The sequence below is a fragment of the Trichoderma ghanense genome, assembly GCF_004382785.1.
Source record: "Trichoderma ghanense strain CCMA-1212 chromosome Unknown scaffold_0, whole genome shotgun sequence".
Lineage (NCBI taxonomy): Eukaryota > Fungi > Ascomycota > Sordariomycetes > Hypocreales > Hypocreaceae > Trichoderma > Trichoderma ghanense.
In genome coordinates, this window is record NW_027395663.1 from 3,113,716 (window position 1) to 3,129,649 (window position 15,934).

The 15,934-nt window shown below is 54.4% G+C and overlaps 5 protein-coding genes across 5 annotated transcripts; 2 read left to right on the forward strand and 3 right to left on the reverse strand.

Annotated features, from left to right (window-relative positions):
- Positions 1–644: 644 nt before the first annotated feature.
- CCMA1212_001062 (Arabinoxylan arabinofuranohydrolase) lies at positions 645–2,150 on the forward strand (the record flags this gene model as incomplete). Its single annotated transcript, XM_073698502.1, has 1 exon — positions 645–2,150. The coding sequence occupies one exon, from the start codon at positions 645–647 to the stop codon at positions 2,148–2,150; it is 1,506 nt and encodes a 501-aa protein (XP_073563542.1).
- Positions 2,151–3,161: 1,011 nt separating this feature from the next.
- CCMA1212_001063 (uncharacterized protein) lies at positions 3,162–3,606 on the forward strand (the record flags this gene model as incomplete). Its single annotated transcript, XM_073698503.1, has 2 exons — positions 3,162–3,327; positions 3,416–3,606. The coding sequence occupies 2 exons, from the start codon at positions 3,162–3,164 to the stop codon at positions 3,604–3,606; spliced, it is 357 nt and encodes a 118-aa protein (XP_073563091.1).
- Positions 3,607–4,019: 413 nt separating this feature from the next.
- Positions 4,020–7,185, reverse strand: CCMA1212_001064 (Cytochrome P450 709B2; the record flags this gene model as incomplete). The annotated part of the gene is made up of 10 exons (XM_073698504.1): positions 4,020–4,027; positions 4,121–4,486; positions 4,567–4,712; positions 4,799–4,876; positions 5,092–5,234; positions 5,325–5,906; positions 5,977–6,359; positions 6,422–6,538; positions 6,602–6,899; positions 6,991–7,185. The coding sequence occupies 10 exons, from the start codon at positions 7,183–7,185 to the stop codon at positions 4,020–4,022; spliced, it is 2,316 nt and encodes a 771-aa protein (XP_073563086.1).
- Positions 7,186–8,352: 1,167 nt separating this feature from the next.
- Positions 8,353–11,823, reverse strand: CCMA1212_001065 (Mannan endo-1,6-alpha-mannosidase DCW1; the record flags this gene model as incomplete). Its single annotated transcript, XM_073698505.1, has 8 exons — positions 8,353–8,713; positions 8,806–8,950; positions 9,033–9,096; positions 9,161–9,493; positions 9,552–9,617; positions 9,888–10,010; positions 10,464–11,750; positions 11,818–11,823. 8 exons carry the CDS (start codon positions 11,821–11,823, stop codon positions 8,353–8,355), a joined length of 2,385 nt encoding a protein of 794 aa, XP_073563085.1.
- Positions 11,824–13,035: 1,212 nt separating this feature from the next.
- On the reverse strand, positions 13,036–14,566 carry CCMA1212_001066 (uncharacterized protein; the record flags this gene model as incomplete). Its single annotated transcript, XM_073698506.1, has 2 exons — positions 13,036–14,202; positions 14,315–14,566. 2 exons carry the CDS (start codon positions 14,564–14,566, stop codon positions 13,036–13,038), a joined length of 1,419 nt encoding a protein of 472 aa, XP_073563088.1.
- Positions 14,567–15,934: the final 1,368 nt, after the last annotated feature.

Consider the following 15,934-nt stretch of genomic DNA (forward strand, 5'->3'; position numbering starts at 1 on the left):
TTCTTGATTGCTTGCTTGCAAAATGGGGGGCTGTGATTGGTTGGAGCGGCTGATGTTCGGGAGTGGGCGGCGTATATTTCCCTCTGCTGTGGTGATGCTCTCGCTCTCTACCTTCAATTGTTGGTTTCAGTTGCTTCTAATCACTGAATTCGGACATGTCTTTGGATATTCTCATCACAATTGTGTCATTTGGCTACAGTGCTTTGTCGGGTTCCTTTGCTGGGATTGATGAACGCTGAGCCTTCGATATGTCTGCTCTTCAGCCTTGGTGGGAGATGAGCTTGCATCTTATCAATCTGCAGATTCCCCCTCAGAGACAGAAGGTACATGACAACCACACGCTCCTTGGACGTCAACCCAATCCTCTGTCCAAGCATTTGCACAATTGACCAGCAATGATCAGCTGGGCATTAATACTGGGCGCTTAATTCTCTGCATCATGCATCGTTAGCACATCCCTCTGCCGCGGTACTTCGTGGCTGTACTGTTACAGCGCTAGGATTAGCAGCTTGAAGGATCAACGCCATGTCTCGAACTTCATGCGGTGCCGCATCTTCGTCATCCCTCTTCAACACTCCATGTCTGGTCCAATCCAGCGGTGAGCGAAGAGAAACTCAATTGTTCTAGACTTCTGCCCTTTCAAGATGCAGTCTCGCCGGTTTCAAGCACTTCTGGCCGCCTGCTGGTCCTCGTCTTGCCTGGCTTCGATCTCCAAGATCCCCGACTTTGCCACGTCTGAAGCCGGAAATCCGTTTGTCGACGGCTGGTATGCCGACCCGGATACGCAGTTCTACAATGGCGAGTACTGGGTGTATCCGACTTCGTCCCGGCCCTACGACGAACAGACATATCTGGATGCCTTTTCCTCCCCAGACCTCGTCCACTGGACAAAGCACTCAAACATCCTGACAACAACCGACAGCTTCACGTGGGCACACCGAGCTGTTTGGGCACCAGCGCCGATCTACCGCAACGGCACGTACTACCTCTACTTTGGCGCCAACGACATCCAGTCAGACTCCGAGGTGGGCGGCATCGGCGTGGGCGTGGCACAGCGCCCAGAGGGCCCGTATACCGATCCGCTGGGACGTCCGCTCATCGACGCATATCACAATGGCGCACAGCCAATCGATCAAGACGTCTTCATCGACGACGATGGCCAGGCGTACATGTACTACGGCGGACACTCTCACGCCAACGTCGTCAAGCTAAACGACGACATGATCAGCCTGAGCACCTTTGACGATGGGACCACCTTCAAGGAGATTACACCAGAGAACTACGTCGAAGGGCCGCAGATGCTCAAGCGGAACGGCGTATACTATCTCTTCTGGAGCGAAGGCGGCTGGACGGGGCCCGACTATGCGGTTTCGTATGGCATGAGCAGCTCTCCTCTTGGACCGTTTGACCGCATCGCAAAGATACTCCAGCAGGATGAAGCAGTGGCGACAGGCTCCGGCCACAATGCGGTGATTCAGGTCCCCGATACAGACATCTACTACATCCTGTATCACCGGCATCCGTTGGGCTCAACCGACGGAAACGACCGTCACTTGGCCTATGACAGACTGTACTTCAACGACGACGGCACGATCGAGCCAGTCAGGATGCTGGTCCACGACAACTTTGAAGACGGCAACATGATTGGCTGGGAAACGTATGGCGGCGGCGTCTGGGGTGCTTCGGCAAATGTTTTGCGAGGAAACGGCGGCCTGGCCCTCGTCAACACCAACTTTTCCGACTTTACCTATGAGGCGGATGTAAAGCTATCGGAGGCGAAGAACAATGATTGCGGCTGTCACGGCCATGCCGGCATCGCCTTCCGGGCGTCGGAGGCCTCCGCCGAGAATGCCACGTTCAAGGGCTATTACGCAGGCATCAGCACCTCTGGCGCCCTGTTCCTCAGCCGGGTTGACGGGGCCGAGCTGACAGTCCTGGCCAGCGAAGAGGCCGGCGTTGAGGCGGCGGAACAGTATCGACTGAGAGTGACGGCGGAGGGGAGCTCGCTGCAGGTGGCTGTCAATGACGAGCAGAGCACCGTTATCAGCGTCACGGACGACGTTTATGGTAGCGGAATGGATGGCGTCAGGATGTTCAAGGCGGAGGCGGAGTTTGACAACGTGAACATTACTCGCATCACTTCCAGCTGAAGAGAGAGACTGCTGCTGCATTCCATTGTTATTCATTACCCCTTTGGGCAGTTGTAACATTGTTGTCACCATCGCGACTCTCACTACAGTTACAGTCGTAGAATATTATATACTACATACATAGAGTAGCCAGTCGGGGCATTCAGCACCGTCACAGAGGGAGAATCATGCGACACCAGCGTTTTCGATTGCAAGGACTGCCGATGCGAAATGACTTTTGATTGTATCAATCCGTTACAGCGAATGACTGCTAGCGCCGCCAATCTCTCACGACCTGTCGATCCTGCAACGGCACCTTCAGTTGCGCAGCGACCTGCCGCTCTCGGCTTCCTGCGCTGATCGCCATGCTTATGAGGCTTATGTCGATCAAGCTTTCAACCTGCGAATGCATCTCTTTCTCTCCCCACGTTGTATCATCCTGACGCCAAAGCGAGATGAAAAGAAAAAAAAAATCAACTCATCTCATTCCATTCCCATGAGACAATGAAAAAAGGGAATGGAACTCCTGAGGACCCTGATAGTGGAAAAAGGGTCTCCCTTCGAGAGAAGGACTATCGACTAGATCATTGCTCCACGAGTCAGGGGGGGATCATCAAACCGTGAGCAAGCAAGCAAGCAAGCATGTCACCGGCGATGCCGCCCTCACAAATTGGCATGGATACACCAGCACGGAGCACGGCAGAGCATTTCAACACCGAGGATCGCTCCATAATTTCTCATGTCGATCGCTGCAGTCTGATGTCTCCTGCCATCTTGAGGACTCCATAATGACGAGCAAATTGAGGGAGTTGGAATCTTGAACGGAGAGGGACCGTGGGAGGAAGAAAATGATATAAGAAGACACACACAGTCCGTCCCCGGGGAATCCTGAAAGAAAAGAAGGAGGACGATACTGTAGGCGCCAAAACATTCTTTTCTAGCACCTTTTTTTTTTTCATCACGCTCTTAGGAAGAAGACTTCTTGATACTAGCCGTTCGCTTTCAACCTTTTTTTTTTGCTTCCTATTCAATATGCAGTTCTCCGTGATCGTGGCTGCTGCCCTCGCCGGCGTCGCTGCCGCCCTGCCTCCTCGCCAGTTCCACGACACGAGCAAGGCCCAGGTCGCTTACACCTACTCCAACGGCACTTACACCAGGCCACACTTTATCAAGGTCAACCAGGGCGCTCAGAAGCTGCGTACGTCATATGCGTCTCATCTCATCCCCTCAATCTCCATCAACATGAATAATGCAAAGAGACTGACAACTCCACCCATCTTCAACAGCCTCCGGCGGCCCCGTCTCCGACGTCTTCGTCTCGCCTCCCTTTGACGGCCGCCACTACATCCTCACCGAGTGCTCGTTCCAGACCCCGACCAACAAGAGCCTGGGCGCCGTTTCTGTCCGCAAGGCCATGACTGTGCCGGTGAACCCGCCTGCTGCCGTTGCCTATGTGACTTGCAAGACCGACAACTGAGTTTGTTTCAAAAGAGATGACTTGACTTTTTTTGTTTGGGGGACTTTTGAGGGTGTCGTTCTGATTTAGGGGCTGCCAGTTACGTGTTTTGGTTTACTTGGATGTGTGCATGTAGCGTCGCTTATAGAGATGAATACACAAACAATGTCTATTTGTCCATCTGTGTATTGAGATGCCTCGTCAACTTCCTATACCATTTCCCCCCTTCATTTGTCGAGTCGAACTCAAGAGATTCTCTCATACTGGTCCCTCCTCAACAACTTGTCCAACAAGCTCATCAATCCCAGCCTCCAAGCCATCACCTTCTTCTTCTTCTTCTTCTTCCTCCTCATCAACAGCCTTGTTCACGCTCATGACCTCCTCCTGAAACCCCCATCCCCTCGTAGCCATGAGCACAAACGGCATCGCCCCCCTCAGACAACTCCTTCCAAACACCACTCAACTCCCCAAGCACCTGAAAACAAGCCCAGAACGCCCCAGCCTCCTCCGCAGCAATGAGATTCAGCCCATGCACCATCGCAGCGCGAAAACACGTGATAGATGATGAACGGCGGGAGATGTCCGATATCGTCAGACGCCTGCAAGCCCTTGAGAAGCCTCGTGATCGCCATCGCCGACGCCGTGGCCGAGCGGAGCGCGTTGGGGATGCGATGCGCCATGTCGAAGTCCCTTGGGGGTCCAGGACGGGGGCGATAGAGGTTGACGAGGATGGAGTGGTATGTGATCCAGAAGACGACCTGGACGCGGTGCGGCTTGACGGCGCGGCTGATGTAGAGGCGGCGGTCGATTTGCTTGCGGAGGGCGAGCATGGCGTTGCTTGCTTTGGCGTCGATGGCTTGCTTTTTCGGGGACGGGGAGGTGGTGGAAGTTGGGGGCGTACCTGGGCGGTTGTCAGGTGCGTGTAAGTGATCTGGAGTTGTGGTGGTGGAGGATAAGGGGAGAGAGGGTTGGAGTACTTACATGATGTTGATGTAGCGCTGCTGGATGTGGTAGAGCCGGCAGTGGTGGTCAAAGGAGAGGGCTGCCACGTCGACCATTTCTGGGGATACTGTGTCGATGTAGGGCGTGATGCTGTCTGGCTCCCATGGGATTGCCTGCTGGACAGCCTAGCTTTGGAGTAGCAACTCTATATCATGTGTGAGAAGTGACCGGTTGAAGTTGTCATGAGTAGAAGAACTAGGAGTGGACAAACCGGTCAAAGAGGAATAGAGACCAAAAGGTCCTGATGGTGGCAACATCGTTGACGGTCCGCTCATGCTGCGGCGTGTCCCTAATCCTCAGATGGTTCGATGATCCAATAGCCATATCTATTCCATCATGATTACACCAAAGCATGAGCAGCAGCCATTGTATTGACGACTCACAGTGATAGAGATGCCCCTTGGCCGCATCCAGCAGCATATGCTTATACCAAGCAATCATAAATCAAAACCTGCAACACAGGCAAACACAAATGCTCCAGATAACACAAGACCCTCCGCATACGCCATGAACGCCTCAGCAACCTCCCTCGATGCCACCGGCGAAGAATACGCCGCCGCCGCAAAGAGAGCACTGTAGAGCAGCCGCAGCGCCGTGTCGTTGTGCGGGAACAGGTCCGAGAAGTTGAGCCAGACGGGGTCGACGAACTGAAAAAGATCACGAAACCCGCTCACTAAACATCTGACATCTACATCGCAACACACATACATACCCCATCACAGCCTCTTCACCCGAACCCACAGCCCCCCCTTCGGCTTCAGCGTCAAACTCGGATTCTCAAACCCAACAACCTCCCCCTCCTCCCTCGCCGCTTCAAGCTCAAACCCACCCACCACCTCCACCAGCACCGTCTTCATCTCCAGCAGCGCCAGCGCCCTCCCAGGACACGTCCTCGGCCCATTCAGAAACGCCTCAATCGCAAACGGATTCGCCACCGGCCCCGTCGCGGCATCCCACCGATCGGGGTTGAACTCGTCGACGTCGGCGCCCCAGATGCTCGGGTTGAGGTGCACCATGGCCGGCATCGTCGTCACGGTGGTGCCCTCGGGGATGGCCACTCCCGCGACCACCAGGTCCCGCCCGGCTTCCCAGGGGGCCATCAGCGTCGGCGAGTAGACGCGCAGGCTCTCGTTGAGGACGTTGTTGAGGTACGGCAGGCTGTCGATGGTGGCGGCGTCGAGGTCGGGGTGCTTCTGCTGGGCGGAGAGGATCTCGTCGCGGAGGCGTTGCTTGATGTGCGGGTGTTGCGTGAGGGCGTGGATGGTCCAGGTGAGGGCGCCGGCTGTTGTTTCGTGGCCAGCAGAGACGCCTTGAATGATCTTTATGGAATGGAACATCAGTACCAGGGGGAGTTCTATCCTGATGGAAGTTCAAGGGGCTACAACTTACAATATCGACCAGCATCTGGTCAGAAACCCCCTTGCTCTCCGCCAGATTCGCCTCAATCATATCCGTCAAAAAGTCCCTCTTGCTGTCCCCCTTCTCCCGCTTCACCCGCGCGACGCGCTCCTGCACCAGCTCGGACAACATGCCCCTGAGCGCGGTGTTGGCCCGAATAAAGGCGAGGTTCGCCTCTACGGGAAGCCAGCGCAGCGGGATGAAGGGGTTGACAAAGGTGATGAGCTTGCCCAGCAGCGTCGGCGGCGCGAGGATGCCCTTGTAGCACTCCTCGAAGCTGAGGGGCGACGCCTTGGACCGGAAGTCGCTGATGTCTCTGCTGAGGAGGGCCGTGCTGATGACTTTGAAGGCGGTCCGGGAGAAGAGGGCTTCGACTGGTGGCTTTGTGAGCTTGTATTTTCTGAGTTGACTGTAGAGAGAGTAGGTAGACACTTACTTTCGACAACTCCTTTGCTTTCTCCTGCAATTGCCTCATCGAAGGAGGCAGATAGCTCCTTAGCCTTTTCCTTGAATAGGGGCAACATTCGTCTCACATTTGGCTTCGAAAGCGGTCCTACCACAACCATTAGCACCACCACCCCCAAGCAGTTTTCTCTTCCATCGAATGTCATCTTACCAGCCATGATCCGCCGCAGCTGCTTATGCTGCTCCCCAACACTAAACAAGACCCCCGTCCCCATCATCTCGCCCACAAGCTTCTCAAAGAACGCCGGCTTCACAAACGAACTCCCATGCGTCTGGAGCACCTCCCGCGCCGCCTCCAGGCTGTTCACAAGCAGCACCTCGGAGTTTCCAAAGCTCAGGTACCGTATGAAGGGCGCGTCCGGCCATTTGCGCACCCATTCGAGGTACAAGTCGTTTGGGCCGGCTGTTCTGAGGAGGCGGATTGCTTGGCCGACGAGCAACTGGTTGTCCTGATGTTTGTTACAGAGATGCGTCAGCCGTTGTGTGTGTCTCCTTGATCCCGTCTTTGGCGAGGGAGAAGACATGATGGTTTTGGCGTACCTTTGGGCCGGGGACGTTGCGCAGTGGAGAGATGTAGAATGGGTATATCAATGCTCTTCCAATCTTGAAGGCGATCGTTCCCAAGATGTACAATCCCAGTCCGACTCCCGCTGCTAGAGAAATCGTCGCATCAGTCTGTCGCAGCGTCAACACGACGCCGGCAAACGAAACCAAAGCCACGCAAAGCGACTCCATCGTGGCCGCCGCGCCTATCCCGCAAATACGTTGGGGAGCGAAGAAACGACAACAAGGCAATGAAAAAGACACTCAAACATGAAATGGAAACATGAAATGGAAACAACGAAAACTCCCGCATCGGCATAATGCATCACAGGAATGGGGTTTCGGCAAGTCTATATTTATATCGAGCTTGATAAGCTTGCTTCTGACGAACCCTCCTCTCAACCCCCCTCCCAACACAAAGTCCCTTCTCTTACCTAGATTATATTATCCAATCTGGACCTTGAACCTCGCCGTTGCAGCCCAGTTTACACGCATTCTCAGTATATCCTGGAGCGCAATACGGGCCCCTAATGCAACGCTTGTCACTTGGTGCTGATACCCCTTCCGCACTTCGACAAGACAAAAACTGCCCAGCAAACAGACCAGGGCTCAACTACTCATTCTCTGCATGCTCTCTCATCCGAAATGACTCGCGATAGCTCTTCAAAACGCCCGTTTCTAGCTGCGTTGTTTCGCTGCCCTAGGATTTGCATGGAGTGGATACCTCGCAAATAGGCTGATGGCAGGGGTTTTTCTGCCGTTGTGAGTTACTGCGTAAGTAATAAGAGGGGGAAGTTGGGTGAGTGTGTGTGTGTGTGTGTGTGTGTATGTGTGCTTTGTTTGGCCTCTATTGCTTGTGATGGAGACTGGAGGCTAGAGCAGAGCTGCGCCCGCCCTAGCCTTAAGGGTGGGTTTCGATATCTGGGGGCAAAAGTGCCTGCAAGCGTGATGGACACTTCATTTGTATACCAAGTGGTTGATATCCTTATGCTACTCGTACATGCGCGGAATACTCTATCAACTTGTTGTCACGCTCTGCCACTCTTGGGGTTTGATCGACATGGCCTTGGACTTGCTACCCCTTAACAAACAGGCAATTCGTAATAAATTTGTCTTGTTACGAGGTACGCATGTAAGACTGCACGATCCCTTGAAACCAAGAGCCAGCACGCATCTGACTGTTGCCAACATCCGCCTAACCCATAACGCGCAAATCGCCGAGTCTCCGGCCTTATACCACTCTCGCGCACAAAACCCTTGAGTCGAAATAACCTCAACCAACTCCTTCTGTGCACCAGCCCAGAAAACCTCATCCCGGTCCTCCAGCAAGACCCAAAGCATTTGCCTCACCTCACATCCTCATGCAGCCCTAACCCACGTCAAACTAAACACTTCCGCTCCCGCCCTCGAAATGCCAACCTCCACCTCTCCACTCTCGCTCTTGACACTCGACAAGATCTTTTCTCCCTTCCTCTCCAGGACGATCCTGTTCCCCGAAGTCTCGGGCAGCTTGTAGAAGCGCCTGCCGAACCTGCTGAGGAACCCCTCGAGCTTCTCCTGCGTGACGTCGTCCTCGCTGATGACGCCGCGCTCGACGCCTTCCTCCAGCGCCAGGAGCACGAGCTGGGTCACGTACGGCTGCGTGAAGACACCCGCTGGCGCCTTGCCCTGGGCTGCCGACGTCTTGGAGGTCAAGGGATGGGGGGCGCTGTCACTTCCACTGAAAGGGTAATACGCGTTTAGCATGAGCACTTTGATGATCCACTGAACAAGGATAATGACGAGAGAGAGAGACTAGTATATCCAACTTACAAGAAGAATTTGGGGTTGCCGCTCACGACGGCCTTGAGCAGAGCGTCCCTGTCGGTGGGCTTCTTGGGGATGGGCTTGCAAAAGGCAAAGGGGTCGCAGCAGGCTTCGGTCTCGGTCAGGTACAGGTGATGCGCCGTGATGGTCGCTGACGTGTGAAAGGTACGATGAGTATAAGTTGCTCAACCGGGAAGAAAAGGGGGATTTAAAGAGGGGGTTGAGAAGCATACCTCCAACGTTGGGTCCACAGGCCTTGACTGCTTCGACTGCTGCGGCCGTGGTGCAGTGCTCAAGCTGAGAGATCAGGCATCAGCGTCTCTGCGAGATGAACAGGGGCTTCTTGTAAAGAGTTACATACCACGATGCGCAGGTTGGGGAACTTGTCATGGAGCTTCTTGAGCGTAGGGAGAAACGCCTCTTCCAACGTCGTGCCCTCGGGGGCCAAAGCCTCGAGGACCTCTCCGTGCAGGTTGAGAACCATGTCATGCTTCTCCATGCTGGCAAAGGTATCGTAGAAGGCTTCGACGTTGGCCACTCCATGCTCGGAATTGGTCGTCCCGCCTAGGAATCGTTCTTTAGTGAAGCTCATCGGGACGGCGCAGGGCAACTCACCCTGAGGGTACAGCTTGACGCCTGTGATTCCCGCCTCTGCTGCCTTTTCTATCGTCTCTGGTGTGACTGAGGGGTGCAGCTGGGTTCTCGTTAGGTGTCTGTCTCTGTATATGCCTGGGAAGGTGATGGTGGCTTACGTAGAGGGACATGAGGAAGTGGACGTTTGGTGCGATGGCACGGAGCTTGCTTTGGTAGTCGAGGACCTTTTGACAGTAAGCCCAGTGTAAAAGTGCTTGCATCCCACTCATGGAAACATACTCTGTCAACCTCTGTCAAAGGGGGGACCTATGCGGCCTGTTAGCCATTTCATCGGTCAAGTGAGCGTCTCCCGTCCATCAACGAGAATTCGAGTGGAGAATCCTGTCACGTCAACACACGGTTACTCTATTCACATACCAAATTCGGCATACTATGTAGATTCCAATGTCAGCTATATACCCAGTGGACTCGTTTTCTCAGCAAGAGACATACACAAAAGCCGTGTCAACGCCTCCTCGCTCCAGAGTCGGCACCACAACGTCCATCATCTCGCCCTGGCGCAAGTGGACGTGCATGTCCGCCGCCGCCGGCAGCTCCAGCTTCCGGACCGTCTTGAGCTGCATTTTGCCTCTTTTTTCTGCTTCCTTTTTGCCTCTAAATTGACGTGAATCAAGAAGAAGAAGACGATGATTGAAAGATGAATGAAACGGCGATTAGAGAAGTGATCAAGCTTCGATGATGAGGTAAAGTGCCCCCGCCATGGGGAAGAACTTTTTTTTAGATTGGCTCTCCGCGGCGCCGCGACTAAGCCTCTTAGAGTAGCGACCGTTTTACTCCAGCATCACCAGCTCCTTGACTCTTCATCAAGAGTCATCAGATTCGTTCATTCATCAGATACAAGCATCATCGTAGAGTAAAGTCAGCCGATGGTAAGTAGACAAAGGCAGAGCTTGTAGAAAGACAAACAAACAACATCGCCAATCTAAACCTCAGTCAGCTCACCACCCTCACCACAACCCAACCACAACTCCTCCCAAAACAACCACAGCAGCCACAACATCCACACCAACCCTCGTCCCAGCGCTCGCATGCGTAGCAGAAGCCGTCACAGCGCCAGCCGTTCCACTCGTCTTGCTCGCTGGCCCAGCAGCAGTGCTCGTCCCATTTCCCCCCGACGATCCCTCGCCATCCCCATGAGCAGCTCCCGAAATCGTCGAGATAACAGCCTCAAGCGCATTCAGCTGCTCGCCAACCCCAATCTTCCCATCAAACGTCTGCCCATTCTCCGCAAGCCACGAGAAGCCGCACGCAGTACCCGGCCTTCCCAAGAACATCTTCGTTGTCGTTCCCGAGCAAGCAGCGGCAGCCGCCTTTGCGCTGCTCAAAAGCAGAGGCTGAATCGTTTGGCTCGTGTAAGGCGCCCATTCCGTCGTCGCCTTGAGCCCGCGAACAAGGAAGCTCTTGTAGCTCTGCATGTCCACGTTGCACGTCCCCTGGCCCTCGCACGCAACCTCGTACAAGACATCGTCCTTGACAAACGTACTCTGCACGCTCTTAAGCAGCCCGTCAACCCTTGTCTTCCACTCCGAAGATGACGTGGCGTTGTACATGGCCGCGCTTCCGTGCAGGAAGATGCCCGCGTTCATGCCATTCTGGATCTTGTCGACAGTACCGCACGCCTCGGTCTCGACGCCATCAAAGACCTGATACGAATCGCTAATCAGCCCAACCTTTTGCTCCCACTCAAAGACCTTGCTCGCCCAGTCCGAATACGTGCCGTTCTTCGTCTGCAGATACAGCCTGGCAGCGAGGTCGAAGAAGACGCCGTTGGCCGCCGAGTTCTTGTAGTTGTAGCCGGCGTTGAAGGTGAAGATCTGCCACCGCAGGCCGCCGCCGCAGGCCTTGGTGTCCCACCGGGCCGCCAAGTCATCAAAGACGTTCTTTGCGAGATCCAGCCACTGCGGCTGGTCCGTAGACGGGCTCGGGAACCCGCGCTCTGCTGCCGACAAGGCTGCCAGAGCCCAGACGCCCTGGTCATCGCTGCCCTCGGACTTGGTCTGGTTCGCGGGCATGAAGTTGTCGGACTCGCCGACTTGCCAGAGGAGGCCCTGCTTCGTGACTGCGTTGTACGCGTCGTCGCCTGTCTGGGCCCAGTAGTCGATCAGGGTGTTGAACAAGGCGCCCGTCTCCCACCCTGCTATCGAGTCAGCCCGCTCTACTTGCATACGAGATGTGTGGATGAGTTGTTGAAGGGGAGTCAAACAGTAGTATGGCTGAGGGAGGATGCCTGGGGTCTGGCCCGTCTCGTTGCCGCTGTAGTACCTCACGAGGCCGTACGCAATCGTGCTCGCGCCATCCTTGATCGAGGCTATCATCAAATTAGCACATGAGCCGTGCAAGCGCCCAAGCACACAGGCAGCGCACCATCATCAGTGAAGTCAATCTTGATGGCGCCAACAGAGGCGCCCAGAAGCGCAAGAGCCAAGGCGGTCCGCTGCATTGTAAACTCAAGACACTATGATCCCGAGGGTTCAGGAGCTGGACCAAGTCGACCGGACAGAAAAAGCAAAGTCTTCAAGATCGCCAACAAAGAAGGAAAAGACAACTCGTGACACAGCAAAAAAAAAAAAAAATGAAAAAGCCGGCAAAGAGCGAGAGTAAAAGGGCCAGCAGTTTTTTTTTTTTTTTAATAAAACGAAAGACAGCTGCGTCACAGATCGCGATCAAGAAAAGCAAAGAAGACGTTTGACCAAAAAAAGACCCAATCTTCGAATCGATTTTGGTGACAAGCTCCTTCAAGGCTCACGAAGTGGACCGCCAGCTCATCTTATAATCATCCATCGTGCCGCTTCCCGCTTGCCCCTGGCTCCGCTGCCCTGAAAACCGTACCACTAGTTTAGCTTCCCAGTTGTCCATGCCGTAAGCTTCCTTCTAAGGATTCAAGGCTTTGCCTCAACTTTCACTCAGATCAAATCATGTAGCAGTTGTCTATACTACACCAATTCCGCCTTGCCTTGAGAATCTCACGGCGTCAGACCCTAGGTACGGGTACCTTGGCCACACATCTGAAGCTGCCTGTTTCGTCAGAAAACATATCCCAGAAACCAAAGAGAACCCCATGTTTTCCCTTTCTAACTTGACGGTGTCTAAAGCACAAACACGAACCTGACTCTGCAACAAAATCCTGCAACTCTCCGCCCAAGGACATGTGTTGTGGTTTTCGAAAGGAGAAAATGTGACATTCGGAGATTGCCCTTTTGGGAAGTAATATACAATGTTGCAGCTGGTGAATTGGGGCAAGTTGGGGGTCCGACGGCACGCCATAAGTGAATACGAAGTGCATGCAGATAGAGTAAAAGCACGAAGCCGAAGCACCGAGTTACGAGTTTCTGCTGTCAAAGTCTCTCTTCTGGCGGGATTTTCCATCAATCAGGTCGTACCTCGTATGTTGTGGATAAAACAAAACAAGTCTCTGAAAGAAGACGGACCTTGGCCAGAGTTGGGGTTGCAGTTGTAACTGATAACATCTAATACGGAATGGAAACATACTGGAATCAACACCATCGTGATAGTCGTAACAATCAGCACCTCTAATGAAGCCAAGGCAAAATCAACGTCGTCTCCCCAATACACCACTCAGCCCTACAACCCCCCCTGCACCAACTCCTCCATCCCCAACCGAAACTCCTCCAAGCTGCTCTTCATCAACTCCCTCCCCCTCGCCCTCTCCGCCCTCTCAACACTCACCAGAAACTCCTCCGGCACGTCCACAGACCCAACACCATCATCACCATCACCACCACCACCTCCCAACATCATCCGCGAGACGGCCACCGCGCACCTCGCCGCAACCGGCATCCCGTGCCCCGTATACCCAGCGCAAACCCACAGCCCATCCCCTCCCCCCAGCTCCTCGGGTACGCTCCCCACGAACGGGCTCCCGTCGACAGAGTACCCCATGATTCCCGTCCACTGCCACCTCGCCCGGAGCTCTTCCTCCTCGTCCTCCCCTTCAGGACGCAGCTTCAGCGCAGAATGCAGACACCGCCTCAGCCTCTTCGCAACAACCTCATCAATCTCGTCGTCGCTCCACACCCCCTCCCCGCCCCCGGGAACGCTCAGCCTCTCCCCCCCGACGACAATCATCTCCAGCGGGTCGTCCCTCTGGATCAGATAGTCGTCGCTCTCCCGCGCAATCCACACGTGGCTGTGCTCCAATGCAACGCCCCCATCCGGCGGCTCCAGCGCGGACACCTGGCCCCGGACGGGCACAATCAGCCCCGTCATCTTCGGCAACAGGTGGCTCGTATACGCATTCGTCGCGAGGAACACCTCCCTGGCAACGACCTGGCCCCTCGGCGTGTGCACAACCCACGATCCCGAGTCCAGCCGCTGCAAATGCGTCACCGGCGTCGACGTCTGCAGGTTGAACACCTCGGGGGCCTCCTTGGTGAACAACGCCTCTAGCACCCAGGCAACGAGCTTATACGGCCAACATTTCGCCGCGTACGGCTGCAGCACCGCTCCCTTTGCGTTCGGCACTCTCAGCCTCTTCAAGTCCTCGGGATCAGTGAACAGCGTCGCCAGGCCCGCGAGATCAGGATGGCGCTTGTTAAGTCTTGCGATTCTCTTCGCGACAAGCTCGACAAGCTCATCGGTGGGCAGTGCGTGAACACCGCCGACCCGCCTCCAATCACAGGGAACACCGAATTTCGTCACAATGTCCTCCAGAAAACGATACGTAGCAAGCTCGAAGCGCGCAATATGCGGCTTACTCGCGTAGATCATGGGCTGACAGTGCCCTCCATTCTGCATTTTTCCCTCCCAGATTAGCACATACACTCACACGTCCCCAAAACAAGCATCATGTCACATAGCCATTGGGTATAGAAGGGAAGCAATGCAGAAGAAACAGACTCACCCTCCCCGTAGCCCCCCAGCAGGCCTCCCTCGCCTCCAGCATCACCACCGACCTCCCCCCGGCAACAAGCTCCCTGGCCGCAAACGCCCCCGTGATGCCGCTGCCCACGACGACCACGTCTGCCGTTGTTGGCAAGTCCTTTGTTGAGCGACGGCCCAGCAGGACGTACGACGGGTCGCGATGCCAGTAGGACCGCGTGCTTCTGGGCGTCGGCAGCCCGGATTGGCCGTCTCGCAAAGTGGCGGTCACCATGGCCGTATGCTACCTAGGTATGTGCTTGTCTCTGGTGTTCTGGCGGTGATCGTGTATAAGGGAGGAGATGGGGAAAGACAAGTATGCGAAAGGGGGCAGGTAGTAGTAGAGCTGTCACGTGTCGAGATGGTTGACAGCGTCTATCTGTCCGCATTCCCCGCGGATCTCTGCAAATGATATAAAAGACGGATGACTGATGATGGATCTTCAGAACCGTACATATCTTACGATATATTCCCTGCTCCCTTGTTCTCAACCGATTACGGCACGCTAATGCGGGGTCGGGCTTATAAGGTACCTGATGCTACGGAAAGGCATCGCCATCACAAGCGAGGTTCTGCGCTCGGGAACGGTCAATCAAATACTTTGAGGATATCATATCATAATCATTCCATTTCGTCGTGACAGTCATAAACTGGCGGGTTTGTCTCCCCACAACACCGGGGAATTACCCTCAAGAACCCTCCCAATTCCAAACCATCCATCCCAACGCCGCACTTCAGCTGTCCATTCCATTTGCATCTCCTTGTTCTGCCGATATTGATTCGTACATCACTTACAAAAAGAAAAGAAAAAGAAAAGAGAGAGAAAGAGAAAGAGAAAAACAGAAGCAACTTCTTCCCTATCTATACCATGAGGAAGCCCTGTGGCCCTCGTCGTAGACGGTCAGTCCTATGATGAGACACACAAATCATGTGCCTTGTGATCGCCAAAAACTCCAAAGGCAGGCCGCAGTCCCGGCCCTGCCTCAATGCTATGTCTATTCCATCTCAAGTATAACCGATGCACGCAGTCTCCGCTCGCAAGATGCAGCTTTTGTGTGCTGGCCATGTCAGCTGATCAAAGAAGCTGAGGTATGGCGATTCATCAGAACACCAGACCAGAGTCCTTCCATCCGAATTTCCTTTCCACCGTGAGCCGAGCACTCCAATAGCATCAGAAGAGGGCGCGGAATGGTGGTAGCCTGAGTCTCTCAATCAGCTTGCTCAAAGCAGCGTTGCATGAATGCGGTGGAGCTGGTGTAAATATAAATCCGTTTCGCCTGCCCCAAAGTCGTGAATACCTGTCGAAATGTAAAAAGAAAAGGAAGGCCGAGGTTGTTTCATATCCGTCATGGCGTCATGGGCCAGTGGCCGTACAAAAGAAAGAAGAAACCGCTATATGCAGAGCCAGAGGCTTTGGTAGATGCAAACGTCGGCCCATTGTATCCACTCGTACATATCCCGGTACAAGGGCAAAAGTAATCGAGATGCTCGTCATAGGCATCCTATGTCTTTGAGACATATCCAGTCTCGCTATTCTTCTGAAGCAATCGCCTCTCAAAGAGTACAGAGCATGGCAAATTTTCTCTCAAGAAAGGACAAGAGA